This window comes from Sesamum indicum, linkage group LG14, assembly GCF_000512975.1.
Source record: "Sesamum indicum cultivar Zhongzhi No. 13 linkage group LG14, S_indicum_v1.0, whole genome shotgun sequence".
Classification (NCBI taxonomy): Eukaryota; Viridiplantae; Streptophyta; class Magnoliopsida; order Lamiales; family Pedaliaceae; genus Sesamum; species Sesamum indicum.
Genome location: NC_026158.1, coordinates 3013168 through 3034156, shown reverse-complemented (window position 1 = coordinate 3034156; position 20989 = coordinate 3013168). Strand labels below are relative to the sequence as shown.

The following is a 20989-nucleotide window of genomic DNA, read 5'->3' as shown; positions in this document are numbered from 1 at the left end:
GAGAGCCATACGTCTGAGACAAACAACGCGTAGAAAACTGACTTTGGGTGAATTCTTGCTTCTCACTCTGATTTCAGAGCTTTTAGTGACCCTCACTATGCTATTCACATTTTCAAAATTTGTTGTCGGAAAGATTCCTGCATGACCGAGTGATTGGAAAAATGATGGCCCAGTTTGAAATCTTGAATTATTGACAGCTCTGTTGTGGTTCCGGTTGTCGTCTAGTCCCAAAAGGACCGAAGAAAGGTATTGCACAGAGAGAGAGAGAGAGAGGCAAACTTGTTGCTTGTACAGGTGTTCTTTGGATCAATGGGCCATTTCTTTATAACATTATGATCATCATTCTTTTTCTCTTTGGTGTTCTTTCGACATTCCTGTTCTTGATATCTGACATGTTTTAACAGTTATGAACTAGCAGCAACTTCATCTAGCCCCAACTTTGTACTGTATCCATCTCTTCTGCTATCCTCTTTGTCTTAAGGCTGCCGCCATTGAAGGTCTGAAACTTTCAGAGAAAACCCTTTCTTTCAAGATATGTCACAAGACTTTTTGACAGATGAAGTATCCATCAATTATAAGTTTGGAATCGTTACAAAAATTATAACATTTTATTGTAATTAATTAGCATGATTAAAAATAAATAGTTGTAGTAAATATTCATTGACCACACAATCATATAATGTGTTGTTGGGTGTAATTTTTGCGAATATGATTAAAACATTTGTCATGGTAAATAAATTAAGTTTTTGTATTGTTTTTGGGTACAGAGAAACTAACAGAAAGTGGGGTGCTCTTACGGGTGGTGAAAGTGGGCATGATTTTTTTACGGGTTTAGATCCTTTTTTAAGGTAAATTGAAAAAAATGCTCATATATTGTGTTTAAAGTTACTATAATCTAATGTACTTACTTTAATATTATTTTTAATAATTTTTTATATTTTTCATCCCTCCTAAACAATAAATAATTTTATTTTTAAATATATTTATTTAGACATCAAACTACAAAAATGTGTATATATATTTTCTAAATTTATAATTAAAATTAAAAAATTAAATTAATATCACAACACAAGAAGTAATACTAAGTTTATTTTTAAAAAAATTAAATATTTATAATGTAAATAATAATGAACAATAACAATAATATTTTTAACTAATTTAAATTAATATTTAATTTAAATATATTTTAACATTTATATTATTTGGGGGGGTGGTGGGGGGTGGGGGGGGGGGGGGCAGGGTTTGGTGGGGGTGGTTACAGATTTTTTTTTTTTTATTATTTTGAATAAAATAATAATTTAATTTTTATAATTAATAATATGTATAAAAATAAATTTATAAATTTGTTAAATCTTGACCTTTAATTTTTTAAAATCTAACGATTAAGATGAATTGATTTGATCTTACGGCTTTTATAAATTTAAAAAAGATCCAATGATCAATAAAATAATGAATAATATATAATAAATAAGAGCATAATAATTATTTTAAAAAAAAATTAATATCGTTAGTTACATTTAACGAAGAGGAGAGATTGAACTACATTTAAAAAAATAGAGAGGAATTTTTTAACTTATTTTTAAAATACAAGAAATTTTTAGTTGTATTTTGAAAACACATAAAATTTTATACTATTTAGCCTTGATTTCATTTAATTATGAATTAATATTATTTTACCACTATTTTTATTTTACAGCCTTTAAAATATAAGTAACTGTAAATTTTCTTCTAGTGGGTTAAAGTTGTGTCTATATTATTTTAAGGCACTTAGCTTTAATAAATCGTACATTATTTATTCACAGGAGTAATGATTTATTGTTAATGATTTTATTCAATGTAATATTGAATATCATAAATATAGTTTATTCTGTGGTCATTTTTGTCATGTTATGTTATATGTTATTATTGCATTTCACGAACAAAGTCCACAGACCAGTTAATCTAATGAAGTTGGGTTGCCATTTGATCTTGTAGAAGTTTGAGCTAAGTGATGCATTCATGTGATAAATGCCACTTTTCATCGCCGATAGATGTACGATGTCTATGCACTTTACTGGGAGCTTAACAAGTGAGTTGTCGAGTTTACTGAATTGACTCGCGGAGTTATCATATGGAAGCCCGTGTTATGTGGTCAATGTTACTGAAACTCCTTAGTTGTGATAGTATGGAAGTTAGTCCTCCGACCTGAGGAGCACAATAGCCTGGTGTATGAGGCGGCGTATCTTGGTCTTGACTAATGTAATTGCATTATTATGTGATTGCCAAAAGTCCTGTGCCAGTGTAATCAGAACATACATGGAGGTCGGTACATTCCAAGGAATCCCGTCGTGCACCATGAGATGATGATAATTCCCCATGTCCTCTAGACTGTGTTAATCTCTAAAAGTCTGTGGTCAGAGTTGGGGATCAAATGGAATGTAGTTTCTTATGTTGATTAATGAGAAATACAGTTAAGAGCCGATACATAGTTATCGAAGTCAAGTATGGGAGCTGATTTAGAATTTCTGGCCCTAGACTTTGATCGACTGATAGTTTTATGAAAAGATCGTAGCCATACGTTACCCTTTGTTAAATGTTTACACAGTTTCACTTGTTCTCTAGTATTATAAACTATTGCTAGACGACCACCCATGGTAATGTGTACTTTTGGATAAATGAACTGAAAGTTAGACAAGCCTAAGTTTAGTTGAAGGTGGACCTATAAGGGTCACACACAAAATACTAACGATATTGTAGAAAATTAATTGGATAATTAATTTCTGATGGGAATTAATCATTGAATTAGCTCTAAAAGAGATAGTGGATTGTTAAAGGAGTTTAAATTAATTATTTGAATAATTGGATTATGCAAGTAAGGTCCCATGTGATAGAAAACTCAAAATGTCAATTAATTGGACTAATTAAATGATTGGATTTTAGAATTAATTAATTAAATTTAAAATTAATTGATTGAATTAATTAATTACTAAAATTTAAAGTCAAAATATATTTAATTCAAATTGTGGTCACGTCTCAAGGGATCTCAAAGACCTACCATGAATTACAGGCCCACAGTTAAGAGCTTGCATCCTCATGAGCGGAGCTTACCTACCCTAAAGAAAGCCATTTCCTATACATATAGAGGGAGTAGCATCTAAAGTTTCTTAATTAAAATTATTAGATATTGTAAGTATTATTTTTTATAAATCTTGTAGCAATCAAGTACAAAAAACAATATGTTTCTTGGAACAAAGAGATGGACAACCATTTAGCAAAGGTTTCGACAGATCAAATGGATCAAACAAGTGTGATGTTGATACTTGGATGCCGCAAGCTGCGGTTGTCATGGAAAATGGTGTGATTTGTGTTTATAATTATATTTTAAAATAATATTATATATAAAATAACATTATACATATTATGACAATTATATATAGTACGTAAATGAATGAAATAAATTTAGAAATTAGAAAAGCTGCACCGATGGAGAGTCACGACACTTGTCGCTGACCTAAAGCCATGATTGCCTCCCTATGTGCAGGTTTTAACGGTTGACCATGACTCCAGGATAAAACCCCATTAGCTCTCAACAGTGTCTCATCCCATGTGCACGACCACGAGGAGACTAGGAACCAGTCCACAATCACGTTGCAAAAACTCTACAAATACTTGTGGGAGTATAAAATGTTTCTCGAAACATAAGCTATACCAAATATATATCTCTCTCCATGTGCCAAATGAAGAAAGCTAATGGCCCTTTAAATAGTTGTAAAAATATGACGGTTATAAAATATTAAGTGGCCTAATTAAAACTCATAATATTATAATAAATCCAATTATAAATAGGTCACATAAATATGTAAACTTATTAAACCTTATAAATTCATAATTAAATCATTATAATAATGGGGCCATAAATTTCAAATAAATATCAAATTAAACTGGAATATTGGAAATAATTTGACAATGTAGAGAATTTTAAAGCTTATTTCCAACAGCGGTGACATACTTAAACTCAAAGCATTTCGCGAGCCGGTTCAATTATGAGCTCGAGCTCGAGCTCGACTCATTTTATTACTTTTTGTAGAACAGAAAAGTAAAGAGAAGATTGAAGACTATAAATGCTTTAGAATTATTAGCCAAATAATGAATTTGAAATTCTTGGCGCAAATTCCTTGTAATTCCAAATAAGGGATTTCAAATTATATGGATTTGAAATCTTAGGAATTCGAAATCTATTCATTTCAAATCCTTAGACAAATCCAAATCCCTCCTCCCAAACGCAACCTTAGTTAATAGATATTTTAATCAATTCGACAGCAAATAAATTTTTATTTTTAAAATCACTAGCAAGTAATTTTTTATATTGAATAATGTAATTTAACAACGAGAATTTTACTTACTAATTCGTTCGACGCTAATTTTTTTCATTGCTATTGAACATTTTCTTGCAGTGATATATTGGGCCATAGTATATCTAATTCTATGATATATTTCCAACTTATAAGAATCTTATTATATATATATAAACTTTATATTGTATCAATAATTTAAGATAACTGACTTTACGAAAAGCAGAAATATTAAGACTAATTCTGCTATTAATATAATCAAAACTATAAGAAATTAGTTAAATATTAAAAATAAATTTGAATATCTCATTCACTTTTTCATGGAGTCTTGATTATATTAATCCCGTGCTTAGTCCACATTTAAATACAGGTTTAATTGTATTTTTAATTCTGTAATTATAATCTATTGACATTTTTATGCTGTAATTATCATGATTGCAAATAATTTTTTATTTTTTTCATTTTGTAATTTCAAAACAAAATTAGTAGAAAAGTTGAATGTACCTGTCGTATGCTGATTAAAAATTAAAAGAATACATCTTATTGGCTGATTTTTGCTAATGTGACAAGTGGTGGTTGATGTCAAGGAAACAGAAAAACAAGGCAACACGCTATAAGCCACATCAGCAAAAATCAGCCAATAAAAAGTGTTTATTTTTTTAATTGGTACACGAGCCAAAAACGAGAGTAGGATACCATTTTGATCTAGTTTTAGCCATTGACCATCTGAATGGACATTACTCCTATCTTATGCCATTATCTCCTTTCTTCAGTTCTTTGATTAATTCTTTACCTTTTTCACGTTTTATTAAAAAAAATTACAAATACTGAACAATTACTATTCATGAAATATTTATATGTAAAAATATCATTACATCAAATTAGATTATTTTACATTTTTATATATGAAAATATCAAATACTTAGGGTTATTTTAATATTTAGATGTTTTTAAAATTAAAATACATGATTTTTCATTTATTACTTAATTTGATTTTGTGTTGAATATATTTTGAAATTATATTATTTATATAAATTACAGTAAATAAATTTACATGATATTTTTTTTCTAAATAATTGATTTAATTCTATATTGAATATATTTTGAAATTATATTATTTATATAAATTTACAAAAAATAAATTTTAGTATTTTAATATGTTTATATTTAAACAAAAACAATTAATGTAATTCATATATTAAAATTTATAAAATTAGAAAAATAAAAAGAAAGAGAGAAAAAGATGCACAACATCATCGTCCTTCCCAACCCCCCCCCCCCCCCCCCCCCGCCCCGCCCCCCCCCCCCCCCCCCCCCCGTCGCCTAGCAGTGATTGTCAATGGATGTGTTATACAATATTTTATTCATGATAAATTTACATACATTTATTTTAATATAATTTTGAAATACATAAAATCTGGACCGTTCATTTTTAAAATTGATTTGATCTTATGGTTCTGGTGAGATATAAAAGATCCAACTTTCATTATAATAACAATCATTTATAATATATAAGGGTATAATAGAAAATTACAAAAAAATTAACATTGTTAAGTCAAATAATCGGCAAGAGGAGAGTGTGCAAAATTTTAAAAAACACAGGGAGTTTTTTGCTTATCTTTTTAATATAGGGGGTTTTTAGTTGAATTTTCATAACACGGGGGTAGACAAAAAAACAAGAAAATATTTCACAAATTAATTTTGTTTTAAGCAATTGTATTTCAATAAGTACTTTAATGATTTTTTTTAAACCATTCACAACCTACAATATAAAAATATAAATACCGTAAAAATGAATACCCTTTATAGTCCTTTTACATTTAATCCTTTCAACGTTGTTATCAAATGAAATATTCCACATGCAATACCTCAAACCAAACATCGTATAATGTAAAATAGGATTCATAATCATTCAATTTTTCATCATATCTAAACCAGGAATTAAACAAAATAGCAAATAAGGACAATAATATCTAAAAAATGATAATTTCAGTCCAATTACCCAAATATCGCTGGAATCAGGCTAGAATTAGGCTTGTGATTAGGACAAATATTCCCATTCACAAAGCCTAATTTTGGCGATATTAGGGCAAATTAGATTGAAAATTGTCATTGTTCAGACATTACTGACCTTATTTATTATTTTGTTTAATTCCTGATTTAAATTCCCACCCAACCTATGTTAATGGACTAAAATTGTAATTTCCCCAAAATATATATATATAGTAAAACCTCTATAAATTAATAACCTTGGGACCATGAAATTTTATTAATTTAGAGAGATATTAATTTATCGATAAATTAATATTTTATTAATTAAAAGAGAGACTTTTTAAATTCAACAAATTTAGTACATATGTATTGAAAATAAATAAATTAGTATATATTTCATTGATTATATTCATGCATCAATCAATTCTTTGTAACGAATTAAATATATTTATATATAATATTAATTTATTGTATACAATTAACTATTATATTCATAGATGCATGTATCAATTCATTGAAATTACTTAAATATATATGATTACATTAATTCGTTGTACTTAAATAACTATTATAGCCAATTAAATAGATTCATGCATGACACCTAACCATGTCTTCTCATCTAAAAGGCATCGCAACATCATTCATGAATGATAAAATGCGTAAAGCATTACAGACTTCATATTTTAGCAAATTATTATAATATTTATAATTGTAATATTTATGAATATTAATTTAGAGTTTTAATGGGACCTAGTATTTATAAAGGAATTTTTCAAAAAATTATTATCTTATTATTTTATCGAATTTGATGATTTTTTACAAAGGCTCAAGTCGGGACCGGAAGATTTTATTATTTTAGAGAGTTTATTAATTTATAAAGTATTAATTTATAAAGGTTTTATTGTGTATATATATATATATATATATATGTATCAGCCGTTTTTGTTAATTGATTGATGGAGACGAGTCCTCAAAAGACGCAGTGTGCATCCGAACTATGTAATTCTCAAGTCCACAAAGTCAAAATTGTCATGCTCCAACTGCGCTTTGTTACATTTGGTACTGGGAGAGATGCGAAAGCACGCATTCACTCATTCAAGTCCCAATCACGTTAAATGCACTTTATGTCAAATGAGTAAATATTCTATATGAATAAAAAATCAGTAAATTAATCCATTGTATTTTAAAACATAGGAGGTAGTTTGTTATTTTATTTTTCATAGTGAATATTTTATTTTTTTTCATATTACAGAGAGATAAAATTGCATTTTTCCCCTTTTTCAACTCCTAACGAAGTCTCCACAAACCCAAAAAACGTGACGGAAAGGGGGTTTTCTCCCAAAGAGGATGTAGAGTGGCAACAATTGACCTCCTAATCGGAAGGCAGGGGCGAGTGGGAGGGATGAGTTGGGTGTTATTCGTAAATCAACGTGTCATTATTTAAAATATGAATTCTAAATAGATAGAAAAATGTCAACCTTCAAATTTATAGGACGGAAATTGTAACTTTTCCTAAATGAAGAAGAAGACAAATCGAATTGCATATTTTTGCAATCTAGAGATGTGTATAAAATGTTGCATTAAATATAGGGGAGAAAAGCATTTTATAAACATGGGATGTAAAGGGGAAATGAACATTAATTAGGTAAAACATCAAAGAAAATAAATAAAATTATATTGGTGTTACAAAAAAAGTAGGTGGTTGAGATTTTGATAATGACTTGTTCAGATTGTCAGAATAATCACTTGTTTGAACGCATGCAAATATATATATAAGGAAATAACATGAACAACGTGCCTAAGTTCTTTGTCTAGATAAGTATAATTAAATATGGTTCGTACGTAACCTCACTAGTTATCACATCGACTGGACGGTATCGTCTGATTCTTGGTTTCTTAATTGGGAAAATTGTAATTTTAGGGGTGATATTTTTAGCTATGTAGAAATTGATTTTTGCAATTTAATCCTCTAACTTTATAAATTTTGGCAATTTTAATTTTTTCATGCTTAATTTGGTTGGAAATTGCAATTTTCTTGTAATTTTAGTTTGTAAAAAAATACCAGTTCTCCCAAATTACAGGACTAAAAATTTCAACGCTTCCTAACTTATAGGACTAAAATTACAATTTAATTGCAGTCATCTGTGAGTCACATACAATTCGGCTAAATTCACCAAAAAAAGGATGAATATTGCCAAAATTTTAAAGTTATAAGACTCGAAAATCAATTTGTGTAGGACCCAAAATTATCACCTTTCATAATTTGTAAACACATTTTTGTTAGAAATCAAATTTCAATATGATTAAGGTTATGAAAATTGGAGGAATGGCGGAAACCGCCTACTTAATTCTTATTTTCTTCTTGACCCCTTCATTTTCTCACTGTATTTTCATGTTATTCAAATCCAGTGGGAACAGGATTTGGATGAGAATAAAATTCAAATGAAATTAGAAATGGAATAAAGACGAAAATGGCATGATTTTATTATATTATTTTTATGTTTGGTATGACAAAGAAATCAATAAAAATATTTAATCAAAATTGAATCTCCAAATGACTCATGCGTATGTTCGGTTAAACAGATATAATAAAAATTTAAAGCTAAAAATAATGCATAATATAAGAAACATAGGTATTTAAATATTAAATAAATTATAAATTTATAATATATGTATTTGGGATATCTTGATATTGTAAATATTTGGTAAAATACATATAAGTATATGTACCAATATATAGCTTTATATTATATTTAATACAATGCTTCGAAATGTAAATTATTTATGTTATATACTCTTATATTTTAAAATACACACATATACATATATAATTATTATTTCATATTTGTTATATTTAAAATAATCTACAATTTTTGTGACCAGAACTCTAATAAACTTAAATTTTAGGGTAAATTATATTGACACCCCCGAAATTAAACCAAAATATACAAATACCTCCTATCTTTTTATAAAATTACAGCTATACGATATGAGATATAGTTGTATTTGTACTTACATTACACTAACACTCCTCAGGGTTGTAGCTGTAATTTTATAAAATACAAGACGTGTCCCTGAAAAGCATTACACTAACATCCCTTAGAGGGTATAGCTGTAATTTTATAAAATATGAGGAGTGTTTGTGTCGTTTGGCCTAATCTGAGGAGATGTAAAAACCATTCACCCTAAATTTTAACAAAAGTTATAGGAATAGCAAGAGAAGGAATTATATCAAATCTCATAATTATAAAAAAAAAATTATAACTAATTTATAGTTTAAAGAAGTTTAGAAATACCACTTTCGTTCCTAATTTATTCGTGCATATAAAAATAACTCATTAATTGTGGTTAAGCGTAAGAGTCACTTCTGTCATATGTATAGAAAGAAAACAAATCCAAATTCAGGATGTCACACAGTACACCATACCAGAAATTAAAGAAAATTAGACATGTATTTTATACTGTAAAACTGAATATTTAGGAAAAAAAATAAAAGAAAGCAATAAGCTGAAGGATCTATATATATAAATGATGAACATGCCATCATCACTTTCCCGAATTGGAAATAACAGGCATTGTGCTCCTTTCTTCATTCATATATATGTATATGGGGCATCCCATGTCTTCAACCAATCTAGCTACAAGAACACAACCTGTCTAGTAATTAAGTCCCATACCGCGCGCCTAAAATCCACGACCTGATCGATCTCAATCCGAGTGATCGTATAAGCCAAAAATTAGGTATGTGGAGAGGATGATTCATGGATGATTATATATGTTTGTGGAGAAAAGATGAGACCATGTTTGGGAATAGGCTGGACTGATCAGGAAGAATTTGAGGCTGCTCAGGACTGATGTTTGGATGTGAGTAGTAGGAGGAATTTGGGTGGTTTTGGGGGCAAGTGTTGGGGAAGAGGAAGTTTTGAGCTAGTCTTGGAAATGGGAGCGGTGGCAGCATGGCGGCACTGCCTCGGAGAGTGGCGGGGCTGTGGTGGTTGTGTTGGCCCTCGTACGTGGTGATCACTGTCGATGGATCTTGGAACGATCTCTCGATGCGCTTCTTCACATTACATTTCTGGCTTGTGCATCTGTAGTAGCTTCTGAAAATGGCAGTATGATTTTAATCAGATTGTTGTAATCCGCCTAATAAAACGTTCTAATCCAAACCAAATTTGATGCGGAACTCAATTTCAGATCACGTTGTATGTTGGAGTTTTGGGACTAATTGTATGTATCTCGTATGTTGGTTATAGGAGTATATAACTATATTATTACTAATTATATGTTACATGAACAGTGTTTGTTTTTTTGGGTTCTAAATCAAACCTTGGGAAAGGGCTATTTTTCACTGCTTTCTGGCCATACTTTCTCCATCTGTATCCATCTTCAAGATTGTCTACATCGCTCTTAGTCATGAAGGCAACGCGTGGTTCTCGTTGCTTTTTCTCCCCTTTCTTTTTCACTTTGCTGCTGAAAAATCATTACAAGCGAGTTAGCCCTGAAAGAACCTAGTACTAATGTACAATGTTTGATCAAACAGAATTAGGGTTTCTTTTTCGTTTCTGATCAAAGATTCCTAAACGGCTTTGCGCCCACAATTCAAGAAAGGAAAAATAAATATTCATGGTCGCAAATTAAATGATGGGCAAGTGGGAAAATATGAACACACACACACACACATATATATATATATATATATATAATGTCCTAATTATGTTTAGCTTTGAAAATAAACTGATTGAATTGACATAAAATTAGGATTAAAAAAGTCCAATTTGATGGTACATGATCAATGTAATTACTATTAATTTTACCAAATATTGCCAAAAAATCAACTGAAAAACAATTAAGAAAGAAAATTAATTAAATAAACAAAAAACCTACAGTTTCGTAGACTTCATCACATCTCCATCTTCACACCCTTTCCGCTGCAGATCTCTCCTGTTCTTGGAACTGGAATCCTCTTCGATGACGGCCTCCGATGACGAAAACGAGACCGACGAATTCGGAGTCGCAGGTGGGTTTTCGGAAGCGCTGTTGGTAGTCCCTGCAGCCTCCAAGAGATTCTTGTTCGATGAACTATTGTTCACAGCATGAACAGCTTCAGATGACAAACAAGAGAGGTCGAAAGCAGCTGACAGAGTGTTGTACTCCGCATCCCCATGCAAGAAGCTGGTGAAGCTCATTTGGGAGTGATGATGATCAAGTCCAGTAGGGTTTTGCAGCTGATGATGGCTGTATGTAAAGGGGTCGAAATTGAGATCGGTTGGGAAAGAAAATGGAAACCCTTCTGATCCCATGACGTTGCGATGATCACGATCGTAAGGGTGAGAGTAGTTGATCTTGTCTTCATCAGACATGGGAGATGAGTTCTTGAAGTTGGAGGAGGTGTTTGGGGAGAATTTTTCTTTTTTCTTGGAGAAGTTGTAGAAGAAGAGAAGAAGAAGAAGAAGAAAGAAAGAGACTTTTGGTTCATTGTATCCTATAGATAGCTTAGCCTAAGCTTTTTCACATACCTTTTCCTTTCCCTCATGTTTTGCTATCTCTTTCTCTAGAGAGAGAGAACATACGGATCACAAAGTGATATACTTTTTTTAAATTATACACACGAATCATACGAGAAGTATTTTACACATATCATATAATTGATTCAAACCGTATGAGATGAGAGCCAAAATTTTCGAGGAGGAGAGAGAGAGGGAGGAAAAATCAAAATAGAGAGATAAGCATGAAAGCGATGGTAAATGAACTCCAGTCATATTCTTTGAAATTTTTCGCATTGCAGGTTTGTACATTTCTTTGCCTTTTTTGGAGAGGAAAGGTCATATTTTAAGTTAATTCATTACTTTACTTAAGTCACTTTTGGGGGGTTTGGATTTATTTGGAGGGTTTAGTGAAGTATCTTTATCATTTTTTATTTTTTAAAAAGAATTGATATTATACTTACGTGTGTATAATTATATGCAATTCAAAATTTTAAATTATTGTCTAATTAAATTGTATTTAAAAAAAATGTCAATCAGTAAGTAATGGTATATCTAAAAGTGTGAGGTTGTAGAGGCCAAAAAAATATACTTATAAATTGAATTCAGGTTCGCTATATTATTGGGAGCAATAAAAATATTTTGAGGGGCAATATATATAAATTTAAAATTTATGTATAATTTAACCAAAATTACAAATTTTAGGGGTAGATAAAAAATGAAAATTTATGTATAAACTTTTTTAAAAAAAATACAAAATTTGGTGGGCTAGTATATAAAAAAATCAAAATTTATGCATAATTTTAAAAAGAGAAATTACAAAACTTGGGACGAGGCCCCTCTAGGTTCTTTATTGATTGATATGATACTAAACTGTGATAAAATATGAAGATTGGTCAATATGTACCATGTGGAACGTACTGATTTTAATTGGAGGGTGGAGATTTTTTTTGATGATATTACTCTTTAATTTTTAGATCAATTAAATTTGCCACGAAACTCCAAAAATGAAATATTTTCAAAAAATAGATGTGGCAAATTTCAATGATTTATAGGTTGACGATAATAAAAATTGATTATTATTTAGAGATATTTGAATAATTCATCTTAATCTATTTAATTTCTAATTTAATTAATTACCCTCTCATTATTTGCCTGACTATATATTTGGATTTGAAAATGTTAATAAGGGCATTTTCAATGATATATAGTATAAGAATGAACTGTCGTAAGAAGAAATATAATTTTTTTTAGTATTATTGATTATTATTAACCATTATTTCTACAAGACCAAAACATTCGATATATATGTAGCTAAAAACCACAGTAATTTATTTAATATGGTCAAAATCTAAATTTTTACATTGATATTGTTTGATCATGGTAATAATATTGATTTACTGTGCTTCTTAATCGTAACCACTTACAATGTGGGAAATAATCAATCTGTTTTAGATAAATTACAACAAACTCCCCTAAAGTTTGGATAATTACAATTATCTCTGTTGTTTTACTATTACCAATACCTTCTGATTATTACAATCCTCCAACAACTAATTAATCTGTTAGTTTTCATTAGATTTTTATTCTTTTTTTGAGATAAGTTGACTAGAATACCATTATAACTACAAATTATAATTTTATTTATTTTTTTTTTAAAATTTTTTGAAATTTTTTTATGAAATAAGTGGACATTCACTTATTTGTCTTGCAATAATTACTTTAATAATAATAATTTTTGTTTAATTACTACCTTTTAGAAAATATAAAAATTATGTCCTTCAATATCTTAAGCATAACAGGTCGTGGCCTGCTGCAGAATATGCACATATTTTATCTCCAAGTATAGCAAATTAACACGAGAAAAAAATAACTATTTCCTATAATTTTAATAGTTATGGACTAAAAATCGTGATAAATATTTTTTATTGCCCACTGTTAAATAAAATTGATGAAAAATATAAATTTTTTACCAAAAAAAAATTATTTTCCATGGCTAAAAGCCATAGTAAAAATATTTGCCATGATTTTAGGCATATTCAATATTTTAGGCACTCTCGCAGATACTACTGTTAATAATTGTTGCATGACCGTGGTCAATGACTATTTGCTACGTTCGACTATTTTGTTATTAACCATCGCAGTTAGCCATGGTTAAATATTGCACTTTTTGTAGTGTAAGAAATACAAGCTTATATATAGGGTTTAATGCATTTCAAATGAATAAATTACCGCACTGTAAAAAAATAATAGTAATTTACCCTCCCATGTGTACTTTAACATGAAGCAGTTTACATTCTTGTTTAATTAAGGAGGTAAATTGCTTCATTTTCAAAATCATAGTGAAGTAATTGCTGCATTTTTCAAATACAGGAGGTAAATTAATATATATTTTTTAGAAGATAATTTATTCATTTGCAATATCACAAGAGAATAACTTGCATTTTTTTTCATATATATAGGTGTCTCTAGCCTACATGCATGATAGAAAATTGGAACATATATATGTATATGTATATATATATATATATATATTTTTCCTATATTATAGTTAACTACCACTTAAATTAGGTCAAAATATTTTTTTAGTCCGATAAAATAAGGGTAGAATTGTTTTGGTATCACAATATGACAGGTGTCACTTTTAGTCTCATAAAACTCATTAATACGTATTTTTAGCTCCAAAAAGTTATGTGCGTTCTGATTTTGAAACTAAAAAAGCATCATTTGGGACTAAAAAGGCGCCCAAAATCTCATTTTTTGGGACTAATGATTCTAAATTTATAAAACTAAAAGCGACATTGCCATAGTTGTGGTACAAAAAAACATGCTTTTCTTGTTTTATAAAACTATAACAGAACATTTTACTCTTAAAAAATTGATAAATCAATACTCTTTACCATAGACAAACAAAACTAATGCCAACAATTAAATTTTGGCCATGTGGTAGTTAACATTTGTCATAATTTTAGCTATGGTTAAGATATTTGTCGTGGCCTTCGACATAACTAACGTGTTGACCTTGCTTGCAGCAATAATGACTAATAATTGTTGTACAGTCATAATTAATTAATATTCATTATATTTTTTTTACTTATAATCATGATAATAATTATTCAGAACAAAAAATTATATTTCTTCTATTACAATTTGTTGATCTTATGATACATATATGAGTGAAAATAAAGATAATTTAATCAATTTTAATTAATTATACAATAAACAATATTATTAATGTAAATATAATTTTTTAATATATTAAAAAGGCATTAAAAATACTTTGAAATTAAATAATATATTAATTCAATCATTAATATAATTAAAAATAATAAATTAATTAAAATAATTTATATATAATTAAATAAATCCTTTCATAATTTAATGAGATTCGTAGTTATAATTTTGAACTTGTTTCGTAATAACAAAAATCCAAATTAGAAATTTGCGAAAATGCGGTCAAATGCAGCCCAAGATCACGGCCTCACTCCCGGGCTGGTCACGTGCACCGTCATTTGGACTGTAGTGTCTTGTCTTCGCACGTGCCAAAAATTTCTAACAGTAGTGATCATAGTTGCGCATGCTGACGGCATCTCCACGCCACCATATGGAAATAGGTGCCCTACATTCTACAATCACTGCGCATATAACTCACACTATTTATCCTCTTTTTCCGCCTATCTTTCTTACACATGCAAACAATTTTTATTCTTGAAAATTAATCCTGGACAGATAAATGATGTTTTAGTCTATTGGTTATAATTGAGATTTTTAAATAAATTTAAAATTATAAATTCGAGTTTAATAAGATATGTTAGTATTTGTCTCAATTTATATAAATTTATTATAATTTATTTCATAATTTTTATTTATATTGATATATTAATCGAAATGATATATTGCTTAATAGCTCAGTTTATTGAAATATTAACGTAATTATATGATTATGGGATCAAAAAACATTAATCATGTAGTGTTGTGGCTTGGTTGATTGGTAAGGTTGAGATATTATGATTAAAAAATTATGAGTTCTAATCTCATAAGTTTATGTTTACTTCTATAGTGGTTTGTTTGGTTTTCATCTCGTGTCAAAATATTAATTGCTTTGAATTAGCCTTTGAATTTGAATGCATTATGTTTTTCTTTTGTCTTGTTTGAACATATTTGATGGTTTGAATAATTGATGTATTTAATTAATTTTTAAATTAAATTGCATTGAATGATGTATATAATAATAATAATAAAATTAGTCATATAGTAATTATGTGTGACTATTTTGATTTATAATTATTTTAAATAGGATAAACTGCATCAACACCTCTTTGAGGTTAGGTCTTATACAAACATTCTATGTCATATGTAAAATTACAAATGTATTTTCTAAAGTTATATTCTCTAAAGTTATAGTTGTAATTATAAATACACCCATTATTTATTTATTTATTTATTTTTTGGAGGAAAAAGTAGAGCAATTTCATTGATCAAAGTTCAGCCAATAATGGGGGAAAGAAAAGACCCTCTAACACAAAGCTAGAATCCTTCCTAGCCAAACGGTGGGCAACTTTATTAGTAGTTCTACGAACAAGTAAAAATGGACATCACACAAAGTTAGAAACTAAGTGCTTGATGTCCCGTGTAACAACTCGAGTGGCGGCACAATCAGCCTGGGCAGACGAAAGAAAGGGGAAGGTTAGCACATTCTGTTGGGGATTGACCCTATTTATTATTATATGCCAAATAGGGTATTGAACACTTTAAATACAGAAATAATACATAAAAATTACAAGATATTAAGCAAAAATTACAGCAATATAAAAGCAACAAAATAATCGGTCAAACGAGGCTTAGAGAGCCAAATCTGTTTCTTAGGCTTTCCCCACAGTCACGAAGACCGATAGCCTTTCAAAACAATTCACGGTTGCACACAGTTTTGGCACAAAGCCCTTGCCACAAAGGCTATAACTCTAGATCACACAGATCCCCACTATTAGGTTCACAAAGAACCAAATATTATGCTTGGTTTTAGAAGAGAGGAAGAGAGAAGAAGAGAGAAGCACTTTTCCATTGCCCACAACTAAGAAACCGACCACCATTATATAGGTGGCTCTTGGAAGTAGAAATGGAAGAAGGCGGACAAGGCAATGTCCCAAGACCATGGGAAAACCGCAGCCATAAATGAGAAGTTGAACAAGAAGAAGAGACATGGAGAAGAGGCAGCATCAATTGGCCGCTAGAGAGAGAGAAGTGAGAGATGTGAGATATGAGAGATTAGGATTAGGCTAGAGAATAATTAGTCAAACCGGTGGGTCGGGTCGGGTCGGGTCATGGGTTGTGGGCTGGTGGGTCATGGGCTTGGGCCAAACTATTGCCATCTAAGTGAGTAAATGGGCCTACCTTTATTATTATTGGTCATGGGCTATTTAGATATCCAGCATACTCCACCTTAGATCAGGACCAAATAAAGGGAATCGGGCCTAAGGGGTTGGAAATGAATATGGCTATTTCATCATAGCCAGTTCTTTTGGTACTTGCAAGACAGAGAAAGAAATTGCAGAATAAATGGATTAGCACAAAAGGTTTAACACAAGTTTAGAATTTTAAGGCAAGTATTAAACTTTTCTATAGGCAAGCATTTAGTACCCATATCTACAGGGTTTTCTTTATTTAATTTTTTCTAACTTAATAATTTCTTTTCCGACAATATCTCTTATGAAGTGATATCTAACATCTATATCTTTTGTCCTATCATGAAAGACAGGGTTCTTACATAATTGAATGCTAGATTGGCTATCTGAGAAGATGGTTACTTTTTGTTTAAAGATTTTTTAATTTCCTTTAACAATCCTTCCAGCCAGATTGCTTCTTTAAATGCTTTAGTGGTTGCTATATATTCGGCTTTAGTTGTAGATAACACAACAATATGTTGGAGTTGTAACTTCCAACTTATACAAGTACCACAAAGGGTAAAAATGTATGAGGTAGTGGATTTCCTACTATCTCTATCATTTACGTAGTTAGAATCAACATAGCCTACTAAATTTACACCATCAGTGCATTTTGAAAATTTAATTCTAGATTTATAAATTCCGTTTAAATGACATAAAAGCCATTTAAGTGCTTCTGAATGGGGAGAGCCATGATTAGCCATATATTTGCTAAGGCAGCAAACAAGGCGAGTATTGACCATTAGATACATTACGGACCCAATGGCGTTTGAATAGGGGACATTTTTCATTTTTTCTTTTCAAAATCAGTTTCTAGCCTTTGGTCCTTTTTCAGTTGAAAATGTGAGGGTAACGGTACAGAAACAGATTTTGATTTTGACATAGAAAACTTGTCAAGTACGGTTTTTACATATAAACTTTGATTTAAGAAAATGGTATAATTTTTTTATCCTCATTAATGGTCATTTCAAGTATTTTCTTTGCATCTCCTAAATCTTTCATTTTAAAGTTTTTGCATAAACTATTTTGAAGATTTTTAATCAACTCAAGACTTGGCTAACTATTAACATGTCATCAACATATAGCACAAGAAAAATAGGAACATTGTGATCATACTTAAAGTAAAGACAATGATCATAAGTGCTTCTTGTAAAGTGTAAAGAAATCATAAATAAGTCAAATTTTTTATTCCACTCCTTAGGTGACTGTTTTAGGCCGTAGAGGGATTTCTTTAATAAACAGACATGATTAGGTTTTAGTTTATCAATAAAACCTTCTAGTTGATGCATAAACATTTGTTCATCAAGATCACCATGCAAAAAAGTAGTTTTAACATCCATTTGCTTTAATTCCCAACTAAAGAGCAACTAAAGTAAGAAGAATTCTAATAGTAGTGTATTTAACAACAAGAAAAAATATTTATGTGTGATCAATTCCTTCTTTTTGGGTGAACCCTTTAGCTACTATTCTAACTTTAAATCTAGTAGTTTTATTTTTTTGCTTTATTTTATACACCCATTTACAATCTACTATTGAGCCAATTTTAGGTTTTTGAACAAGTTCTCATGTTTTATTTTCATGCAATGATTTAATTTCTACGTTCATGGCTTTCAACCATGATTGTGAGTATTCAGATTTAATTGCTTCTTCAAAACTGCTAGGATCAATATTTTCAGATAACGGTGCTAAGTGAAAGTCTCTAAACCTAGAAGGAGTCTATGTTATCTCCTACTTCTGTCCCTAGCAAATTGATAATTTTTTAAGATTACTATCATTTTCCTGATTTTCATGTTGATTTTTCTTCCCTTAATTCCTCCCCTTGTTGGTTATCATCTAAGGTCTCCACCTTATTGAAGTTGAATTCTATGTCTATGTTGGTTTCTTGTCGAGGTGAGTTTTTTAGGCATGGCATTTCATTTTCATTAAAAACAACATCCCTGCTTATTATTACTTTTAAACCAGGTTTATTTCTTAGCCACAGCCATACCCTTTAGTACCTTCAAGATAAACAATAAAAACGCATTTTTGTGATCGAGGTTCTAGCTTATCATTAGCATGCAAAGCAACGGCAGAACATCCAAAAACGCGAAGAGAAGAAATATCAACATGCTTTTCAGACCAAATAGTTTCAGGTATTTTACTACGTAATGGCATAGAAGGACAACAATTAATAAGATATGCAGCAGTTAAAAGGGCTTCGCCCTTTGATAAGTTTGAGCTAATGAGCATTCATCGAACTTTATTTAAGAGTGTTCTATTCATCCTTTCAGCAACACCATTATGCTGAGAAGTGTATGGTGTTGATCTGTGCGTTTTAATACCAAAATTTTCACTAATTCAGAGAATTGCTGATTACAAAATTCAAGTCCATTATTAGTTCTTAAAACCTTTATTCTTTTGTAAGTTTGATTTTCAACAAAGGTTTTCCAAGTTTTGAATTTATCAAAAACCTCTGATTTTTGTTTCAAAAGAAAGACAAAAACCTTTCGAAAAAAATCATCAATGATTGATTAAAAATATTTGTTACCACCATGCGTGAGGGTATTTGCAGGTCCCTACACATCGGCATGAATATATTCTAAAACACAAGAAGATGATGCAGTTTTTGGATAAGAAGATGCAGAAAATTGAACTCTATGTTGTTTTCTTAGCACACAATCATCACAGAAATCCAACTTTTCAAGTTTTTCTGAAAGAATTCCATTTTTATAGAGTAATTCTAATCCTTTAGAACTAATGTGTCCAAGTTTTTTGTGCCACAGATTTGTTTTGTCACTTTTAATGACAGTGTTGACTTCATAAATATAATTTACATAACAAATATATAAGTTTTTCTTCCTTTCAGCCTTAAACGCAGTTAAGGAACCCCTCAAAATTTTTATTACGCCTTTCCCCCATTTACCCTCAAGGCCATCTTCCTCAGGGCCGCACACGACATAAAATTGTGACACAAGTCAGGCATATACCTGACATTTCTCATGGTTAACTTATAACTATTTTCAAAACACACAATTATGTCACCAAGTCCCTGTATTTCACATAATTTTCATTTGCCATAGATACACATCCCAGTTTTTCAGGCTTGAAATTTGTAAAAATTTCTTTAAATGGACTCGTATGAAAAGTACACCCTAATTCTATTAACCATTCATTTTTATGAGAAACAATAATATCATTTACTTCAGAAACCATAAAAACTTTTTCAGTGTTTGCAGTTGTCAAATTTACATCTTCTTTATTTCTATTATCTTTTCTGGGTTTCTTACATTCCTTAATGTAGTGACCCCTGCCCCTACAATTAAAACATCTTCTTTCTTTTGGTTTTTCTTCTCTATTTTTATCATTTCTTGTTCTAGACCTAGATTTGCTTCAGCTTTTACTTCTACTTCTTCCCCTACTGAATTTTCTATTCTTAAAATCAGTATATCGAGTTCTAGTTCTTCCCCTTACATAAATTTACTTCACTTTGACTTTTATTTGTTTTTAAGTCAATTTCTTTACTTTTAAGGCCGTTAATTATAGTTTCAAGGTTTACATTATCTCTTCCATACTTGATTACAACTTTTACATCACTATATGCCTCTGGTATAGCATTTCACAAGACTATTGGTGAATAATCGTTTATGTTTTTATCTCCAGTTAACTTAATGTCTTGAATTAGTTTTGTGAATTCATCTAAATTTTCTTCAATATTTTTAGATAAATCCAATTTATACCGAAAGAATTTTTCTAATAAAAAAAT

At 29.9% G+C, this 20989-nt stretch overlaps 1 protein-coding gene across 2 annotated transcripts; it reads right to left on the bottom strand.

Moving 5' to 3' along the window:
• Positions 9814–11933, bottom strand: LOC105176853 (probable WRKY transcription factor 71). 2 transcript variants are annotated; one of them, XM_011099788.2, is made up of 3 exons: positions 11208–11933; positions 10650–10790; positions 9814–10423 (listed from the first exon to the last, which is right to left on the bottom strand). In XM_011099788.2, exons 1-3 carry the CDS (start codon positions 11681–11683, stop codon positions 10093–10095), a joined length of 948 nt encoding a protein of 315 aa, XP_011098090.1. In that variant the 5' UTR covers positions 11684–11933; the 3' UTR covers positions 9814–10092. The 2 variants fall into 2 exon arrangements, with proteins under 2 accessions (XP_011098090.1, XP_011098088.1); XM_011099786.2 differs by having other exon boundaries at positions 10650–10793; positions 11208–11929.

Bases quoted from the DNA above. Each gene is read 5' to 3' on its own strand.
- LOC105176853 (XM_011099786.2), bottom strand. From the start codon at position 11,683: ATGTCTGATGAAGACAAGATCAACTACTCTCACCCTTACGATCGTGAT. The intron at 10,794-11,207 runs GTAGGTTTTTTG...ATGATTTTTCAG, and splicing joins GTGATGAAGTCTACGAAACT to CAGCAAAGTGAAAAAGAAAG. The intron at 10,424-10,649 runs GTTTGATTTAGA...TGCCATTTTCAG, and splicing joins AAAAATAGCCCTTTCCCAAG to AAGCTACTACAGATGCACAA.